General features: G+C 33.2%; 3 protein-coding genes across 8 annotated transcripts; 1 reads left to right on the forward strand and 2 right to left on the reverse strand.

Moving 5' to 3' along the window:
* Nucleotides 1–3,856: 3,856 nt before the first annotated feature.
* Nucleotides 3,857–6,140, forward strand: LOC133687920 (heat shock factor protein HSF30-like). Its single transcript, XM_062107268.1, has 3 exons — nt 3,857–4,559; nt 4,794–5,662; nt 5,747–6,140. Exons 1-2 carry the CDS (start codon nt 3,897–3,899, stop codon nt 5,658–5,660), a joined length of 1,530 nt encoding a protein of 509 aa, XP_061963252.1. The 5' UTR covers nt 3,857–3,896; the 3' UTR covers nt 5,661–5,662; nt 5,747–6,140.
* Nucleotides 6,141–6,497: 357 nt separating this feature from the next.
* Nucleotides 6,498–11,320, reverse strand: LOC133687919 (BTB/POZ domain and ankyrin repeat-containing protein NPR1). 3 transcript variants are annotated; one of them, XM_062107266.1, is made up of 6 exons: nt 10,998–11,319; nt 10,511–10,807; nt 10,201–10,279; nt 8,767–9,514; nt 7,143–7,346; nt 6,498–6,909 (listed from the first exon to the last, which is right to left on the reverse strand). In XM_062107266.1, exons 2-6 carry the CDS (start codon nt 10,735–10,737, stop codon nt 6,668–6,670), a joined length of 1,500 nt encoding a protein of 499 aa, XP_061963250.1. In that variant the 5' UTR covers nt 10,738–10,807; nt 10,998–11,319; the 3' UTR covers nt 6,498–6,667. The 3 variants fall into 3 exon arrangements, with proteins under 3 accessions (XP_061963250.1, XP_061963248.1, XP_061963249.1); XM_062107264.1 differs by having other exon boundaries at nt 10,201–10,807; nt 10,998–11,320; XM_062107265.1 differs by having other exon boundaries at nt 10,201–10,807; nt 10,967–11,320.
* A 1,317-nt stretch (nt 11,321–12,637) lies between these two features.
* On the reverse strand, nt 12,638–14,490 carry LOC133688962 (uncharacterized). Of its 4 annotated transcripts, none has more exons than XM_062108635.1 (4): nt 14,314–14,490; nt 14,117–14,188; nt 13,970–13,998; nt 12,638–13,125 (listed from the first exon to the last, which is right to left on the reverse strand). In XM_062108635.1, the coding sequence occupies exons 1-4, from the start codon at nt 14,346–14,348 to the stop codon at nt 12,788–12,790; spliced, it is 474 nt and encodes a 157-aa protein (XP_061964619.1). In that variant the 5' UTR covers nt 14,349–14,490; the 3' UTR covers nt 12,638–12,787. The 4 variants fall into 4 exon arrangements, with proteins under 4 accessions (XP_061964619.1, XP_061964618.1, XP_061964621.1 ...); XM_062108634.1 differs by having other exon boundaries at nt 12,638–13,128; XM_062108637.1 differs by lacking the exon at nt 14,117–14,188.
* Nucleotides 14,491–20,083: the final 5,593 nt, after the last annotated feature.

Raw genomic sequence — 20,083 nt, forward strand, 5'->3', positions numbered from 1 at the left:
CTTATGCTATTTCTGGTTGTCTTTGGTTATATGTGTGTGTGTGTGTTTTGTTGGAGAAACAAAAGAAAAGATATAAAATAAATATGTTTTTATGATAGTTTTGAAGAGAATGTTTGTGCTTTTAGAATAAGAGGTGCATAGAAACATGTCTCTTCTATTTTTATCATTGTTGTCTTTTTCATTTAGAGATAGTAACCAAACACTTTCTTTTTAGTGTAATGACTAAAACATTTATCATTATATTGTCCCTGGGAAGACACCATATCAGTTGTAATCTTGGAAACTTGAGTTTCAATGTCTCTCTTTATATCATTGCATCCGCCCCCCCAACACACACAAAATGTCAAGATTGTGGGATTTTTTTTAGTGTTATTAAACTAGGAAAACTCGATGATTGATAATAACATGGTTTGTATTTTTTTAAAAAAATCAAGATGATAACAGAAAAACTATATAAAAACCTAATCGAAACCAATTAATCCTACAGAAACCAAAACAAAACATATCATGAAGATCAATTTAAAATACACCAATACTTTAAAAAAAATCAATGTCGCATCTTTTGTTTTTTTTTAGAGGCGATAATATATTTCACCAACTTGGACTTTATAACCTAACTCGTCAAGCCTATGATTAGGGTCATAGAATCCAACGAATTTATTTTCGTTTCTTTTTAATTTATTTCTTACCTAATTATTGATAGAAATAGGATAATTCTTTTTATTTTAAAAAAGCCAAAGGATGAGACTAGAAGAAAAGAAATTAAAAGAACAAAAAATCTACAAAATGACTTAAAAAAACAAATATTGATATGGTGACATACTGAAATGGTCTGGATCAACTCATGTTAACTCGCTATAATTGCAACTTGGATTAAGATACTGTAACAATCATGTAAAAATAGAATTAGAACAAATTAATAAAAAAAAGCATCATGAAAACAAATTCACATTAAATCAAATGCTTAAAAAATTGTCAATGTGACATTTTTTTTTAGAAAAATATTTAGACAACAAAATATTATATTGACCTGGATTTTATGGATTAACTCGTCAAACCTGTGACCTGAGTTAGGGACTCAACTAAATTTAATGATTTTTTCTTAAATTTATTTTTCACTTAAATATAAAAAAATTGAATTGATAATAAATTAAATTATTTAATTCTATTTTTATTTAGGATTGTAATTTATATTTAAATCAATATATTAGGGATCATACAATATAAGAACCATTGATAAAAAAAAACTAAACTAAGATGATTAATCAAATGTGACTTAATTGCGAATAAATAAATAAATTAAGAATTAAGGGGTAGAATGCAATTAATACAGGAGATTACAATTCTAAATTTAGAAAAATTAAATAGAGACTTGATTAAATAAATTTCTAAAAATTGTTATAAAATAATATATGTGGTAATTTTCAATGGGAAAAATGATATTTTGTCATTTATAAGGTTATTAGATTTTCTTATAAATAAAATGTTATGCCTTATATTTTCAGTAAAGATTGTGCGATGCTTTAATATGACCAAATAGAGATACATCGCTGACCGTCTTGTTTTTCATCATTGTATGTTAAAAAGTTATCTGTTAACACTACTCAAACACTGATCAGTAACCAAATAAATATAAGTACGTAAAACTTAAATGAACAAATTATTTGGTATGGAGGGAAAACCTTTGAAAAAGATTTAAAAGATAAAAAATCTTCGCAGACAACCAAACCTAGGATAGATAGTCTTCACTAGTTTAGAAGATTACAAGAGTATTTTCATCTACAGATACTTAATATCTATACTACCTTACTTGTCAAAACAAACCCTCTATTTTGTCCTTTACTGTAATAACTTGTTAGAACACTTAACGATCTTTAAATTATTGTCATTCTAACTTGAACATTCAGTTGCTAACAATTAAAATAGAAACTTCCCCTATGAGTCATGAAGCTCTCCAACTCTTCAGCGAGCAATTCTTCTTGAAAATTTTCTTTACACTCCATTTGTGTGTCAAGAGTATATATCGCGAAACTTTCTATAACTTCTTAGTTTGTTGGGCTTTCTTGCTCCGCTGCAAGTGTTGCTCTACTGCTTTCTTTTAAAAGCTTTTAATTGTCTTTTTTTACATACATATCTGTGTGATAAAGATAAGAACCTTTGATAAACATTATCTTCAAGCTTTTTAGTCTGTTACATTCTTAACAAGCTATTATCGTGTTTCATAAAAACACTTATTTGATAGTTATTTTCGAATAACTTGTATTTATCATCTTCTTTTGATAAACCTTATATGAACTTCTTATATAATTTATCTAAACAAACTAGATAATTATAGAAATAATCACGCTATAACTTATAAGATCAACTTGACTAAATCTTTATCTAATTTGAATAAACTAATACTCTAAATAAATTCATCTTTATCAGCACAAATAATTCTTTTTCATATATTTTCTTTTCAACTTTCATCATTCAATATTTTTTTTTAAACGAGCTTTGTGATTTTTTTTTTATATCGGATTATTTTAATCTCATGATCTATGCAACGAGTTTGATAGCTTAATCTGGGTTGGCTCGACCCTTTTTTACTCGGGTTACTAGTTTGTTATTTTAACTCTAGTTGATCGAGTTTTTTTTTTGTTTTTTTATCTAATTTTATCTTTCCGTATTTAATAGGTTAAGAATTGAGATATATTATTTGTTTCTCCTTAGAAAAATATATTTTTTTTAAGGTTATCATGATTAAATTTTTTTTTTAAATAAACGCAAGCTCGATGTAAGACAAACTCTACATAAATTTGATTCAAATAATAAATCCTGAGCCCATGATCTTTCCGCGTCATTTCTCTGTTTAAAGCCCAACCCTCAATGTCCTTTCTTCGCTCACAAGCTCCACTTGTACGGTCGCAGAAGATTATCCCTCCTCCTCCTCCTGTTACCAAAACGGCATCTCTGTTTTGTCGTTTAGTGAACCGCAACAACAGTGTAGCACTGTAGGCATTCAGCACATTTCACCTGACACATCTTAGGTTTCTGACTTGACAAGTGGAGCTCATGCAATGAGCAACCGTCTAGCCGAGTGATCGTGGCCTTTGAGAGTTAGCACGAGGTGATCCGACGGTTAAGAAATCTCAACTTACTGTTTTTAGTTTTTAGAGCTAGAAGTGGGACTTAATTGAACAAATCTAATTCTTTGGAGACTAAATTAAGAAATGAGGTTTTCCTTTTATTTTTCAGTGACGGTGGTGAGTTTCTGTGACTGTCGGTAGCATGAAAAAGGAAGTGTGATTCCGAATGACAGAAAACGGAATGGCATGCACACATTGTGTTTTGTCGCTCATATATATATATATATATATATATATATATATATGATCAGAGTATTTTTTTCAATTTATATATTAATTTATGAGAATTTCACCTTGGACCGACTGCATTGTCATAAAAAAGAGTACTACTAGGTTCATCGCTCGAAGCATGAAGAAACAAAAATCTCTGCCTCCTGAGTCATTTCACCTACTTATCAGAGCATTTTTTTAAATACAGTAAAGTTTATTTTTTAAAAAAGTATTAAAATATTATAATTTTTTATATCAGTATATTAAACAATAAAGAAATATTAAAAAATATTAATTTATTTTTTTAAAAAAATTAACTTAATGATAAACTCTTGTTGTATTGTCGATGTTGTCGTTAAATTCTTGAAACCAGTCTTAAAAATTTATTTGTGGAAGAAATTGTTAAAAATAAAAGACATAATCTCAAAAATAAAGGTAAAGGTGGCACGTGTCCCTTACTTCTATCCTTGACTGGACACAGTGCCACCTCACTATCACACACACCCGTTGCATTTATAAGTACGGTCTCTTTCTCCAAGCTCCACCGAGTCTTTGAAAATGTTGGTTCCAGACGGTGGCCATTTTTTCGGCTACGCTCTAGCCGGTGTTTCTTCTGCATCATTTTCTGCAACAGCTATGTTACCAAAACTCATTTTGGATGATGATCATTCATTGACAAATGCAATAAAATCGGAGAAAGATCATAAAGTGGGTCAAGAGAGTAATATGTCCCCTTTACACGACACCGCTTGTTGCGGTGGAGGCGGCGGGCCTTCATCTCCATCATCATCATCATCATCAATGAATACAAGAGAAATGCAGAAAGCAGCAGCAGTACTGGAGGTAGAGGAGGAGAAAAGAATCAAAGCAACAGCAGTCACGGTCAAAGAAGAAGATGATGGTGGTGTAGATAGTCTCAATGAGTTGAAGGGAGGAGGCGGTGGCGGTAATAATAAAAATAACAATGGGATATCATCGTCTTCATGTTCCTCTGTGGATTTACCCAAACCCATGGAGGGTTTACATGAGGCAGGTCCACCTCCGTTTCTGAAGAAGACATTTGAGATGGTGGGGGATCCGGAAACAGATGAAACAGTGTCGTGGGGCAAGAATCGCGATAGTTTTGTTGTTTGGGACTCTCATGAATTCTCTAAAAATCTGCTTCCAAAGTATTTCAAGCACAGTAATTTCTCCAGCTTCATTCGCCAGCTAAATACCTACGTGAGTTAATTCATTTTAGTTTCTTTTTTCATGCTAATTAATACACTAATTGTTTATCTGCCTAGTACTGTGGTTGTTTTTCATAATCTTTTTGTGTCCCACTACATCAATGGACCACATGATGCTGTTTTTTCTTCTTTCTTTTTTAGAACATTGTGGTTATGAATTTAATTTATTTCATATTGTGTGTGTGTGTGTGTGTGTGTGTGTGTGTTGGTGCAAAAACGTTGACAGGGCTTTAGAAAGATTGATCCGGATAGATGGGAGTTCGCAAATGAAGGGTTTCACGGTGCCAAGAAGCATTTGCTAAAGACCATCAAGAGAAGAAGCAGGTATAACAAACAGCAGAGCGGAGCAGTTACTGGCGTTAATGATTCAACAAAACCTCGTTTGGAAGCTGAACTTGAAAATCTGAAGGATGATCAGGATGTTTTAAGGTTGGAAATCTTGAAAATTAGACAGCAGCAGCAGGAGTCGCAAACTCAACTGAGTGCTGTTGAAGAACGCATTCAAGCTGCAGAGTGCAAGCAATTGCAGATGTTTATTTTCTTTACCAAAGCTGCCAGAAATCCTGGCTTTATTCAACAACTAATCCAGAAGAGAAAGCAACAAGGGAAGCTAGATGGGATTGAATTTCGCAAGAAAAGACGACTGCTTCAAACCCATCTCCCTGAAAGCTTTCCTGCTGCCGTGGATACCAACGTCAATTTTAAAAACCATGCTCAGGAACAACAGGCCGCAATGCAGACCGAAATTACTGAGATTTTAACTGAGGATGTGGAGACCTGCCAAATGTTGAAAGTATTTCCAGCTCCAATGAGTGATGGGTTTTGCAGTCCGATACTTCAAGATCATAATGCAAATATAATGTGCGAAACAAGTACTCAAGATATGTCCTCTGCTTATAATCTAATGTCAGAGAAGCTACTGGATGATGGTTCGGTGATTGAGGATTTGGTTGATGAGGAGGTAGATGTCAATGACTCAAAACTCTACCTTGAATTAGAGGATTTGATTGGGATGCCACGAATGTGGGGTGGATTTGCAACCGAGTTAGTAGGGCATACAGCTGGTTGTGTTGGATCAATTCCCAGATTGTAATGGTTGGTATATACATCTAATCTTATTTTAATACGCAATATGCTTGGCAATCTATGTTTACATCATGTCCTTATGCACATGTACAGGATTGTTGACATGCCTCTAGACTTCTTAAAAGATGGTGCTGCTTCATCTACGTGGGGTGAGAGAGTTAAAGATGAAGTGACCCTTTCATTTGAATTCCTGCAGATTAAAGCAACTTCTCAACCCAATATTTGAGATGCCAGTGTTCACAAATGTTCACGTCTTTCTTACCAGAGTCCAATCCTGCAGATTGTAAATATTTCTACCACATTACATAGAACTATAGAAGACGCACCATAGTTATGCCCTGCATCGAAGTTCTCATAGAAGGAATGCTTTTTATAGTATAGTAATTAACTTTCTGTTCGCTGGTTACTGACTTGTTATGGTATCTTAATTTACTTTCAAAAACATTATGTGGCTGAAGCTTGTATTTATGAGAGTTTGATTCAGATACATTGCTTGGGGGGATTTCTATACCATCATAAGTTAGCAAATTAAATGGTTTTGTTTCTTGAATTTCTGTCGATACACTATTACAAGACAAGATTGAGAAGTTCCCTAAACATCTAACAGAGTGGATAATCTTGCGGCCTTATCCTACTTCCTAAAATATTTGTGTGAAGTGTAATGTGTTTGGACATAAAGAATCTTGATACCTATAGTTGAGTCTTGTAGCATGTTCAAGATGGCACTAATGTGGTGCAAGGAGGGATCTCGCTGCTCTAAAAAAGAAGCAAATCAAGACAAGCTTGACTGGTTGTTAATTAGGAAATAAGCTGTTTAGTGTTTCTACCAAGTTCGAGAGCGGGAAACTAAAAAGTATTTCCATTTCTTTCTGGATAACCAACCCATGATGTGTGTTTACAATTCAGAAGACACAGAATTCAAGGTTATTATTATCAAGGTAAACATTAAAACCATATCATACAGGAGAACAGGATTGGGCCTAATGACCACCACCCTTGTCAGTAAACTTCCCATTAGACCGTGCCAATTGACTTGGTGGATGATGAAGATGATATGACAGACCTGTCGAACTCTTGTTTATCTTCATTGAATGCCTTGCTTAGAGCTTCCTGGAGTTCAAGGTGTCTCTGTCTCTTCACAAGTCGTTCCTCTGAAGTTTCATTCCCTAAGTAAGCTATCTGTGATAGGTCATCAGCATCCATGATCTTGTTGAGTACGTCTGAGCAACGTGGGAAAAACCGTTTCCCAAGTTCCACTGTTAACAGAAAATTGATCAACTATGAGATGTCAATCTAGAACTGCATGGAAAGATAAACTTGAAGTTCGAATACAAAGCAAATGGCATGGTTTCCAGCTTTTGCACCAATGGTGTGTGGATGGAACAGTGCATTAGCCAATTGAACTAGGGCAGTCAAGGTCCTTCAGCAATGCTAACTCAAGTATTGAAGGAAAAGCAGTTTCAATTCATATATGTGTAAGCATAAGAACCTGTTCTAGAGAGTGCTCTCATCCTATTTAGATGCTCCTCGTGCATTCTGAAAGGTGCCTCGTTCAAGTCCACGGCTCCTCTTTGTGCCCCAGACAAGATGCTGGGCCTGATGCCAGCTAATGGAAACTCAGAAGTACCATCAACCTGAGCAATATCCATTGCAACTTTTGCTTCCATGGGAAAAAGGAGTTTTGCCAGTCCAACTGAAAGAACAATAACATTAATCTTCATATTCTGCGTTTCACTTTCATTCATCATAGTCATTAAGCAACGGAAACAGGATTTACTACCATTTCAAGATAGATAACTGATTACCATCATCCCCCAAGGATCATCAACTAAAATATGCAAATCTAAAACAAAGATTTATTTCCCATGAAAGAAAAGGGAAGAACAACTTCATTAGCAAGAAAACAAAAAAATTATGGAAAAACGATTGTTATATTTCCCAAACCAATAAGCAGATGAATTTTAGCACTGATAGCATCTGACTATACAAAGCTAAATATTAACATGGAATAATGAAAATTAAAGCAAGCATTCTGACTGGAGATATGAATCTAGTAGCAGCACCACGTATATTCAACAGAAAACTCATTGCATAGCTTCCATAAGATTTTTTAACCACAAAAAAACAGATCCTTAGTACTCAAAAGTTAAATCACAAAAAGTCAATCAGAATGATCAAATGCTCTTTGCAATAAACTATAGACAATAGATGCCAAAAGCACGTCTCATCAGACAATTCAACTTAAAAAGTTTTTTGGCTTAAGCATTTCATTCTGGCATAAAGGCTTGATGTGTAAAGAGAATTTAACTCCACAAAAGTGGCTGGCTAAAGAACAAGTAGAACTAGATATGCTTGACAAGAAACCGCAGGAAGGTACAAGCTAAGATTTCAAGAGACAGAATAAATTTTGTAATCACAAAATGAAGACATAAATATGAAGAGAGTGGATTATAAGTCCCTGTAAATCGTTCACATTGTAGATTCCATGGTGATAGAAATGTATTAGATGGAATATGAAAAAGGATGCCGACACGAGACAATGTTTTTTATGCTGTACAATATAAGACAAAGACGCCAGGTGTGCCATCATACCATTAGTTTACGAACAGATAGCTAAAGGATAACAAATCCTGCAGTGAATGGTATTATAACGATCAAGTTTTACAGCGCATCCAATTGTCAGTTAGGAAACAGCAACCAGATGAAAAAGCGTAAGTGGCAATAGCAAGTAATTCCAAATCCAATCAATGAGCTGAGGTTGAACCAGTGAGAGAGAATAGAAAACTATCGCAATGAGCATGTGAATTATGTTTCACTTGCAGGAAAAAAAGAAAATTCTTTCCTGTGTATTTGTCTTTTATGACTTTCCGAAGCTCTCATATGTAATGGATGCCAGTTTTTCTTTTCCACTTCAGAAATAAGTTACATGAACTTCAGGTTAATATGGTATATTCGAGGCAAATGTTCAACACACAAGTTTCATGTCGTGAAACTATCAAAATACAATTGAAAGGGTTAAAACTAAAAAGAAATGATCATATTGATTGTAACAAGACAGATATAATCAAGGCATAATACTTCAAAGGGAGAAATATGAATATAACGAAAATTACCTCTATTTTCGAGGTACAACAATTTCATTCGCAGGTCATCACCAGCCATAGCAAGAGAAAGAGAAGCCTCTCCAAGTAATGGATCCCTCCTTTCTGCTTGTTCCAATATTTCTATACACAAGCGCTCCTTGGGAGAAGCTTTTCCTTCCTCTGTTGACTTATGATAATCCATGGCCCTTGTAAGTCGTTTTGATATCTGCAGAGCCTTCCTACCATCTAAAGTAAGATCTGACAGCCGAGCTCCCTTCGTTAAGAGAGATACTATAATCTTAGGATCTTTCCGCATTGCAGCGACATGCAGCACGGTGTAACCCCTTGAATTTCTGCAGTTAACATCAGCTAATCCAAGATCAAGAATCTCAGTTGTTGTCTTTGCATCACAGTATGAAACAGCATAGTGGAGTGCATGCGCATCATCTAGATTAGTATGTGCCTCTTTCAGTAGCATTCTAACTAGCTCAACATCATCCGAGTCCAGAGCCCGATGTATTCTCTTTACATGTTTATCTAGTAAGTTACTGTTCTCAGGCACATTCAAACCAAGTTCTAAACGAGAATCCATGATTTTCTTCACAATGTATTGCGGCAAGGCTTTATCCAGAGTAACAATATCAACATTTGATTTCACAATAATCTCAACGCATCTTGTTAGCAATCTCTCACAAGCTTCACCACATATGTTTGCAACTGCTAGAATCACCAAGATGTCATCAGTTGAAACCTTGTCAAGAATGTCTAATAGGTGCCTCTGCAATCAAACAAAATAGCCAAACTAAAATTAAGAGATGAAACTAAGTAAAATGTAATTGGATTCCGTAATTGTATTCCATTAGCAGAAACTATACAGGTTTCATTCATTTATATCCTCTGTAATAGCAATCGCCGGTTCCTTTGGGAAGGAATGTAACTCTATCATGTTAATCATTTTAAACTCGACTAAATTCAAAGGTATCTGGTACCATAAATATCCATCCTAATATCATTAAATTTCAAAATGAGATTCATTTCCTTCCATGAGAATTAAGTACAGCTGATAGCACCATGCCAATATGATCAGAACTGCTCGGCTATCAATGATCAACTTGGAAACATGATGTTGGTCCTTCCAGTGCCTATGGTCTTAAATTATGTGCAGCTTTGGAAGATCCAAATACACTAAGCAAACCACACAGACAGTTGCATTTTTCCAAGAATAATACTCAGAAAAAGAAAACGTCCTTGGCCATTTTAATTTCTTCAAACCAATCCATAGTACTTTCTTGCCACCTATTTGAAGGTGATCTTGGCAGTATTTGGCAAGAAGAAGAAGAAGAAGAAGAAGAATTCAACAACTACTACACAAACACACTTAGAAACTGCTACATGAAAAACACTGAGCAACAACAATAAAACAAAGTTCGAAAGTAAATTCAGAATCAGTCTCTTAACTCTTACCTGATAAAGAGCCACCAACTCATTAACCTGGAATGTAAAAGAGGCATAAAGAACCTCAGTCAGGAGATCAACTGCAGGCCTGCAAGCAATATGGGAACAATCATCATCCACACAAGCACAAACATCTTTAGGCCAAGGCCTCACTTTCCCACAATACAAATAACCCAAGACTGTCATAAGTGAATCAAATCCAACATCATAGTCCTTAGCCAATTCCTTCAATTCAAACTTTGCTACCCCACTTCTGTCTTTAGCCACAGGACTCGAGAAAACACTCTTGAAAAAAGGACTTCTCGCAGATAAAATGCACCTGTGAACTGGGACTTCACGGTTGTAATTGGAGTTTGTGATTTTGGCATCAGCAAAGTAGTCAAAATCTTGGGAGTCAAAGATGGCTTCAAGGTTTCCTGATAGTTGTTGAAGAGCTGCAATTTCTGGGTTTGTAAAAGGCTTTGAAGTTGAGGGAGTTTCTATGCAGCAAGTGCTACTTCCATTGCTGATCTCGTTAGAATCAGAGAAACCAATCCTATTATCCATCAACAACTGAAAGAAAACCAGAAACTATAGAACTTGGGTTTTAAAGATTGAAAATTGGAGCAGATTGAACCTGTTTGAGACAAAAAGAAGCCAACTTTCTATATGAGAAGTCAGTGTAGAGAAACAGAAACAGAGTTTTCATTCAAAAATTGGAAACAACTTTAGAGAACAAAAACTATAGGTACTTGATTCAATCAATCAAAGACTAAACAATAGGTTAAAGAGATACATGCAGAGAGAGCGGGGGGTAAGCTGGGTACCATGATCAGCTAAGAACACGGGTGACGAGAAGAGGGTAAACAAAGAGACATGGAGAGAAGATACATGGTACACAGTAAGCTCTCTTTTTTTTTTTTTGTGGGTGTTGTCATGAATCATGATTTGAGTTAAGGATTCTGGATTTTTTCCCGTACATCAGGATCAGACCCTCATCAATCTCTTTTCTTGTTTCAGCTCAACTTATTCCATACTGATCGTTGATCTAATCCTGATCAAACGACTGGGGGTGTTTAACAGCCAAATGACTTTGTAGTGGTCCTTCTGTTGCTGGGGCTACTACTATTGGCTATTGCATGGTTGAAATATGTTTTTGTCCGTTTTCTGCTTTCGTCACCTGCTCTGCTCTCCTTCTTTTTCTTATATAAATAGTATCATTTAAACAAGTCGTACATACATTGATTATTTAAGGTTAAATCCTATTCCTAAACCTACATAATGTATTCAGAAAAAAACAAAAATAAAAAAATCTCTCAAAACTTGAATCCAAATTATTAAGAAATAGAATATATTTTCTTACAACTACTTGGGGAGAGGCATTTGCCACTACTGCTTTTGATTCTGATTGACGTGTCTTTCATTACAAGACTTCGTCCCTGGACATATATTTTGTCATTAATTTGTCTTTGTTGGCCTGCCCAATCATTCACTAGCTAAGAGGGCAAGATGAGACACAACTTCCAATTTCTGATGACAGACTACAGCTGAGCTCGTGTAAAGAATTTTCCAACTCCCGCGCTTCCAGTGTCAGAAAATAAGGTAGCCATGATGATGGCTCTACTGTCATCTCATGTTTTCTTCTTGCCTTAATTGGCTCTGCTTTCATGATTTGAGTTATTTTCAATTAAACTGACAGGCATCTGTAGGCAAAGTGGTCATAAAAGAAAAGGATTGTTTTGCCGGCTAAACATGATTACATAAATGAGTGTCGGCCACAAGACAACTGAGATTATGGAAGGCTTCACAAATTAGGAGTAGAAGAATTCAACTATGCGACTGGAAAGTCCATGTCCTACACCAGTACTGCTCTTGAAAAAACAGAGGAATTAAGAAAAGTCCACTGCTTCATGCTTAAACATTCCACTTCATCAAAAGCTCTCTCTACTAGTTACTCAAATATATGGCATGAATTACAAGGGGTGGAAGCTTACACTGCATAGGTTTTGTCATAGGATAATAGCCTGATGAGGGGGGCACTGAAGTTGACTAAATCTTCAGTTTGTAAGATTTCTCTTGAATACCTGACTAATAGAATCTACACTTCAATCCCTTACGGGAAATTGGAAGAATCATGGGGAGACAGGAGTGCAAAAGCAGAATTCTATTTGCTATTTATCAGGGAATAAAATGGTTCGCCGACTTTCCTGAGACGCACCAACTCAACAAGAATTATCGGGTTTAGTGGCATGCATGACCCCCCTCCCCTTTAAGTCTTGAGCTCAGACCCACCTAGTCAATGGGGAAAAAAAGCTAACAATGATCAAACCAAAATGTTTCTTGTAAAATTAAAATAGAATATCAGAGCTTTCCCATCGGAAACAGAAACTGTACTCATGAATCTTGCCAAATGTAAACAAGAAAATCTGTGTTACTAGAGACATTCAATAGATAAAATACACAGCAATGAAATGGAAAAATGAATCCAGTGAATTTCCATATATCAACCATGGTATGAGTTCTTACTGATTCATAACTGTGTTCTATTTTTCCTATGCTGTAGTACATTCTCAGAAAACAAACAAATATGAAAATTTTGCTCTGCAGAAGTATTAAATTAATCTCTCTTACTACCCCAGTTAAAGGAGCAAATTTTTTCCAACCCTTTCCCAATACAAGCTCCAAAACCACCTTCCTTCTTCGGAGAAGACACAGAATTGCTGGATTCTTTCTTACGATGGATTGTTTGAACAAGGGCTTCGATTTCTTCCTTTGCTCGTTGGAAAACGCTTGGACCTTTGACTTGATCAATTGGGGTACTATCATCAATGTCATCATTCCTTCCATGAGTTTCTATATGATGATGGACTGGTGACTTGCCATGGTGAATGATTGCTTCTATCTCTTCCTTTGCTCTTTCAATTAGATTGGGTGCCTTTGCCTTGACATCATTCTCTGCTAATACAGGAACAGCATATATGCAAAATAAGTGGTTTGATTCAAAATTATTTAGCCATATTGAAGCCATGTCAGACTCCAACTTCTGATACAACAATACAGCTCATGTCAGAAGCCATATCAGACTCCTATATATGTTACCTATCCTAAACCTCAAGTGTGTTATCATCTTTATCAGGTTAGTACCAGCAGAAAAGATTGACAAGTTCTTCTGCAGTTGTTATTGCTTATCGCTATCTAGTACCTAGCTTTCCTTGTAGCATTCCAAAGGTTTTCTACTTCAGTGTATAACATGACAGATGCTGCTCAGTGCTCACTGTCAAGTGAGGAGAACCAAAAACTTTCTGACATGTTTTGGTATCAGAGCCCCTGCAACAACGGAGAGAAAAAATGGCCACAAACAGCAACATCTCTACCTCCTCTAATCCAAATACCTAACATTTACTACCACCCAAATAATTCAAAAGTTCACCACTCTATGTCCTTGAGGCTGACATGGCTTCAATATGGCTCAATAAAAAATAAAAAGAAGAAAAAGTGAGAACATACTAAGACAGTATATGAATAGAAATAACAAGTGATGATTAACAATTTTTTTTTTTTTTACTAGAAAACAATAAGAATTAGACTCCTCCCATGTTAGGAATCAAAAGTTAGCCTAAAAAGGTTTGTGCAGTTGGTCATTTAGCCTAATGCCACTGTCCAATTCCGAATGACACAAACCATAAGTACACAGGTCATAAGCTGAACTTCCTCAATAGATCACAACCATCATAACATCTTAATCCATTGTAAGTATAAGAGCCATGACAATACAACAAAAAGAAATCAAGTAAAGCACCTGCTTTCTCCAATCTTGAAGATTGATGCCTGAAAGAAAAGGAGAAGGCCACATAACAATAAGAAAGAATCCGAGCCCATAAAAGAACATCTAACATTGAGTTGTAATATATAAATGGTAATGAAGCAAGTGGGTTGCTGTCGATGCCTCTCGTCAGGATTATTTTCTGAGTAAATCTTGGTTTGAACAAGAGCCTCAATCTCTTCCTTTGATGGGGTGCTGTCATCATTGTCGACAGTAGGCATGGATCGATGAGTTTCTTTATGATATAAATTGGGGGTATAGCGTAACATCCATCCCATTAAAAAGGTGTATTAATAATGATCGGGGAATTGAAAAAATACCTGAGATGGGTTTGTTTTGATTCAGGTTCAGCCATTGATGTGTTGGTGAGAAATACCTTCTTTTTTTCTTTTTCGAACTCTGATTATCAGAAACCCGCGTACGCAGGCAGATGCAGAATAGTATATTACATGGGACAGAGAGAATCAGAGCATCTTTTAAATTTGTTTCCTATCTGATCTAACAGTTTGTGCTAAAGCCTTTTTGTTTCCAGAAAAATAGTTTTATTTTAAAAAATAAATTTTAGAAAAGTAAATTTCAGGAAAGTATTTTCTAATATTTGGTAGTGTAATGAAAAATAAGTTAGAAAACACTTTCTAGTGTTTGGTTATGTTATAGAAAATGAGCTGGAAAATAACTTATTAATGTTTTATTTTTTCAAGTTTATTAAAATAATGGGAAACAAATCTTACAAATTAAAAAGTTGAATGAGAATGAAATTGAAAAAAAAAATATAATTTCATAAATTATCTCAAATAAAATAAATAATAATCAAAATAATAGAGATTAAATCTAAAAAATTAAAAAAAATGAAAGGTGAAGAAATTAAAATAATAATAATTAACATTTCATAAATTATTTCAAATAAAATAAGTAAAAATCAAAAGAATGAGGACCAAATTTGATAGATAAAAATTTCAATAAAAAAATGATAAGGAAAAAACAAATAGCAATTATAAAAATAAGGACCAAAATTAATATAAAAATTAAATTTTAAGAGATGAAATTGAAAAATAAATATTCAAAACAAATTATATATAACAATCAAAAGTTTGAGGATCAAATTTGATAAAATCAGCAAATAATGACATTGCTAAATTTTTCACAACTTCCGGAAAGTGTTTTCCGCCCAAATTTTTCAGGAAAACACTTTCCTGAAAACCAAGCCAAATTTTCCTTTGACTGGAAAGTGTTTTCCGTTGACCAACTTTTCCAATAGCAAACAAACACATGAAAATTTGGAAAGTGGTTTCCCGGAAACCACTTTCCGGAAAACAAACACAGCCAAAAGGGAAAACACTTTCCTATAAACCAAACCAAATTTTTCTTTGACTGGAAAGTGTTTTCTGTTGACCGAAAAGTGTTTCCGTTGACCAGAAAGTGTTTTCCGTTGACCAACTTTTCTAATGGCAAACAAACACAGGAAAGTTTGGAAAGTGGTTTCCTGAAAAATGAATTCCAGGAAACAAACATGGCCTAAGTAAATTTGGGCCCTGCCCTACGTCTGTGAGGGAATCCACTGTTCGAACACCGACTTTCTTTTCTTTTTCCTAGGATTTTCTACGATTTCTTGATGATTTGTTTTTCACGTGTGTATACAAAACTTTTGAGGCATCGAAAAAAATGTTTCGTTCCTCGATTAATTTTTGATTTTATAAAATAAATTTTAATTTAATTAATTTAAAATAATTTGTTCTTCTTAACCAAATTTAAAACTAAAAGAAATATTCACTCAAAAGAGAAATTCATGTCATTTTTTTTATTTTGGTCCATCAATTTTTTTTTTAATTTGATCCCTTTACTTTAATTTATTTAAAACTTAACTTAACAATTTGTTTTTATTATTTTGATACAAGGATCTTGCAATATTAAAGAAGTTCTTGGTGCTTAGTTGAAGCTCTGTTTTGGAAAATAAAACAAAACAAGTATTTGGATTGGGATAAACATGTAAAGAAAATAGGCTTGTGTGTTCAACATAAATACTTGATGGTGGGCGGCGTTTACAGTATTCAAGCGACATATAAAAAGTCTTTTGACGGCCAAGCTGAAGCTTCTGCAATGGCATTGAAAGCCTTACAACACACTCTTCCAAGTGGTACGCCCCTTGTTAGTGGAGGCATAATAGTTGGATTTTGATAGATTTTTTTCTTCTCTTTTCTTTTTTATCTCTCATCTCATTAGGAATCGTGTTAGCCTGACAAAATTGAAGAATGTGTTTGGTATTGTGATAGTTGTTGTGGTTGTGATTTAAAAAAAGTTGTTTTATAAAAAGTACTTTAGTTGAGGTTGGTTTAGAAAAATATATGTTTGGTTAAAACTGTAGTTAAAATTGAAGTTGAACAAAAAATAGTTTAATGTGTTTGGTTAAAGAATGCTTTTCAAACTGAGATTATAAAATAATTAAATAAGACATATATTAATATTGATAGTTTTTCATTGAAATATTATCGATTTAACTACTGCTATTACATCATAAAATAAATAATACTTTATATAAAATATTTTTTATTGTTCCATTAAACTATCTACAATTCTATCATATACAAAATCCATCCGATAAGAACCATATTTTTTATTATTTTATAAGTGTGCAACAACATCAAGTTCTCTATAACTTGAGATGTTTTCTATTTAAATTATTTTGATATGACTGGCATTATATGGGAAATTATCTAATTGTTGCTATAATATATGGTATAAATTAGTAATGTAAAATGACAAAAGCAGTGGTTCTGTAATAATAAAAGTAAAAAAAAATGAAAACATAGGGAAAGGGAATAAAAAAATAAATAAATACAGAGTTGGCTCAAATTCTCTTGCAATATTTGACTCCCTCAGACACTAATTAAAAAGAATTTTTTCTTAAATTAGCATATTTTAATTATGTTATATTTTATAAAAATGAAATTTAATAAATATTATTATTATCATTAAAAAACATGATATATTTAAACATCATGCTTTTTAAAGTACAACAATTTTAAATATTATATTTTAAAAACATTTTTTAAAACACAATAACTTAAAATTTCTGTTTAGAAAGTGTGAAATCAATTATAATGGAAGATATTTTTTTTATCCCATTAATGAGAGCTAGCTGAAACCTGCAAAAAAAAAAAAACTCAGCATAAAGATTTGATATTATTTTTCTTCCCTGCCTCTATTATTTTTAGATGGGTTCTATCAATAGCTTAGAGGGTTGTGACCAAGAGGAGCAACTAGCACAAAGGAGAAGGTCGGCATGCAGGAGTTGCTGAAGGAGATTCGGTCACGGCTTGGACAGATCGGGTTTGGTTGAAGGTGGAGTTGGTTATGCTATTAGTGGCTGTTGTTGCTAACCACGGTGAAAAGAGGAGGAGTTGTTGGATGTCTGCTGGAGGATGGAAGCCTTTTGTGTTGTTGGTGGTGAGGAGTTGCTTGTCGTGAGTTGAAGGGAAGGGCTTGGTGTTGACAGTGAAAAGTGAAACGTAAGAACGTTAGATGAAAAGCATGAAAAAATTGCTTCGCCAAAACCAGAGGTTGAACCTCATTTTTAGTGGGTCCCATGAACTAAACCGCAACTTCATTTTCTAACCAAACACCATATTATCTGCGTTTGAATAAAAATGCAGCAGCTACCGCAAAGACAAACTGCCTCGAAAAGTCTTATTTCATTTGTTTTTTTGTATTGTTCTCATTCATTGTTATTTAATTTATTTTGAGTTTTTTATTATTTCTTTCAATTTCATCCTTTAGCATTTAGTTTCATTTAGTTTTTATATTAAATTTGTTCTTTATTATTTTGATTGCTATTTTTTTATCTTTTTTTATTTAATTTTTTTTCAATTTCATCCCTAAATGTTTTGTTTCATTTTATTCTTATGTCAATTTTGATCATCGTTTTTTTAATTGCTATTTGTTTTGTTTTTTTTATCCTTTTTTAATTGAGATTTTTTCCAATCTCATCCCTCAATATTTTGTAAATTAGGAATTTAACTTCATGATTTTTTCAGGTTTGGTTTCTATGGGATTAGTCTCAGCCTCATAACTTGGGTCACCAATTTTAAAGATTAGCTCGAGTTGACTTTGGTCTTTTTTAGGGTTTTTTTTTAATTATTTTTTTTTCAATTTTATCCTTTAATATTTAGTTAGTTGGGAATTGAGTTTCGTGATTTTTTTCTCTTTGCTTTTATATGGGTTTATCTCAATCTCATATCCAGGGTCGTGGGCTTAATGGGTTAACCCGGGTTGACTCGAGTCCGTTTTTTCGTTGCTTTGTTTTTAGATTGATTTTTTTTTAATTTCACTCTTTAATATTGAGTTGTCTAAGATTTGAACTTTGTCATTATATTCAATTTGTTTTTTATGGGATTATCTCGATCTCATAATTAGGTTACATATTTGGCACGTTGACTCGGTGGACTTGCATCAATTTTTTTTCTTTTTTTTTTTATTTTTTTTTCAATTTCATCTTTCAACAGTTGATTTGTTAGAAATTGAGCTTTTAGTTTTTTTCATGTGTATGTATAGAGATTTTAAGGCGTCGAGACAATGTTCTGTCGCTCGATTAATTCTTGATTATGCAAAACAAATTTTAATTTAATTGATTTAAAATAATTTATGCATCAAGAACCGAATTTAAAGCTTAAAGAAATATTCAATCATGTTTTTATTTTTTTTGCCAACATCATAAATTGATTTGCATAGTCAAGAGAGAATTTCATGTCCCTTTGATCCCTCAACTTTTTTCAATTTGATCTATTTGCATTGGATTTATTTGAAATTTAACTATATAATTTGTTTTGGTTACCTTAGTATGAGGATCTTGCAATATTAAGGGAAATTCTTGGTGTTTGGTTGGTTCTCGATTTTGCAAAATAAAACAAAATTCAACTAATATAAAATAATTATGTGTTAAGGAGTCAAAATTGAAAATAAGACAATTATTGGGACTTTGGTGAATGGGTAAGGAAAATAGGCTAGTGTGTACAATACATGCGCTTGATGGTGGGCGGTGTATGCAATATTCAAGCAGCGCAAGATAAGTCTTTTGGTTGCCAAACTAAAGCTTTTGCGATGGTATTGAAAGCCTTGCAACACACTTTTCCAAGTGGTATGCCACGTGTTGGTGGAGGCGCGACAATTAGACTTTAACAAGCTTTTCCTTCTCCTTTCTCATCTCCTTAAGAATTGTATTGGCCTAACAAAATTGCCATGTCATTTGTTTTTTTGTGTTGGTCATCATTCTTTTTATTGTTATTTATTTTGTTTTGAATTCTTTATTTGATTGATTTTTTTTCAATTTCATCCTTTAGCATTTGGTTTCATTTCATTCTTATATCAAAGTTGATGTTCATTCTTTTGATTGTTATTTTTTTTATCATTTTTCAATTTCATCCCTAAGCATTTTGTTTTGTTTTATTTTACTTTTATCAAATTTGATCATCGTTCTTTTGATTATTATTTGTTTTGTTTTTTATTCTTTTTTTATTGAGATTTTTTTCAATATCATCCCTCAATATTTTGTTGAATAGGGATTTGGCTTCATAATTTTTTCAAGTATGGTTTCTAAGGGGTTACTCACGGTCTCATGACCTGAATCATAAATTTTAAAGATTAGCACGGGTTGATTTCAGACTTTTTTAAATCTTTTTTAAAATTTTATATATAATATTAAGACTTATTTTAAAAGCAAATAAATATCAGCACTAAAAAACAATTAACATATCCAAATGTATATTAAAATATAAGAAAGTATAAAATAAAAAAAATGTTGTTTAAATTTTTTTTACTGTTATTAAATAAATTTTGGTATCTACAAGTTAAATTATCTTGAAAATGATCATAATGATTAAAAGAATCTATCATATTTTTAATTTTTTTCTTTTTCAAATTTAATTAGTGCTAATTTTATATATATATATATATATATATATATATATATATATTATTTTGATTTATTATTTCTGAAAAAAATGAAAAGATATAGAAATAATGATGATATGTCATGTTAAGAAGATTTAAAACTTAAACCTTAAAATTTTACTTGGATTGGGGGGGGGGGGGGGAATG

This window comes from Populus nigra, chromosome 3, assembly GCF_951802175.1.
Source record: "Populus nigra chromosome 3, ddPopNigr1.1, whole genome shotgun sequence".
Lineage (NCBI taxonomy): Eukaryota > Viridiplantae > Streptophyta > Magnoliopsida > Malpighiales > Salicaceae > Populus > Populus nigra.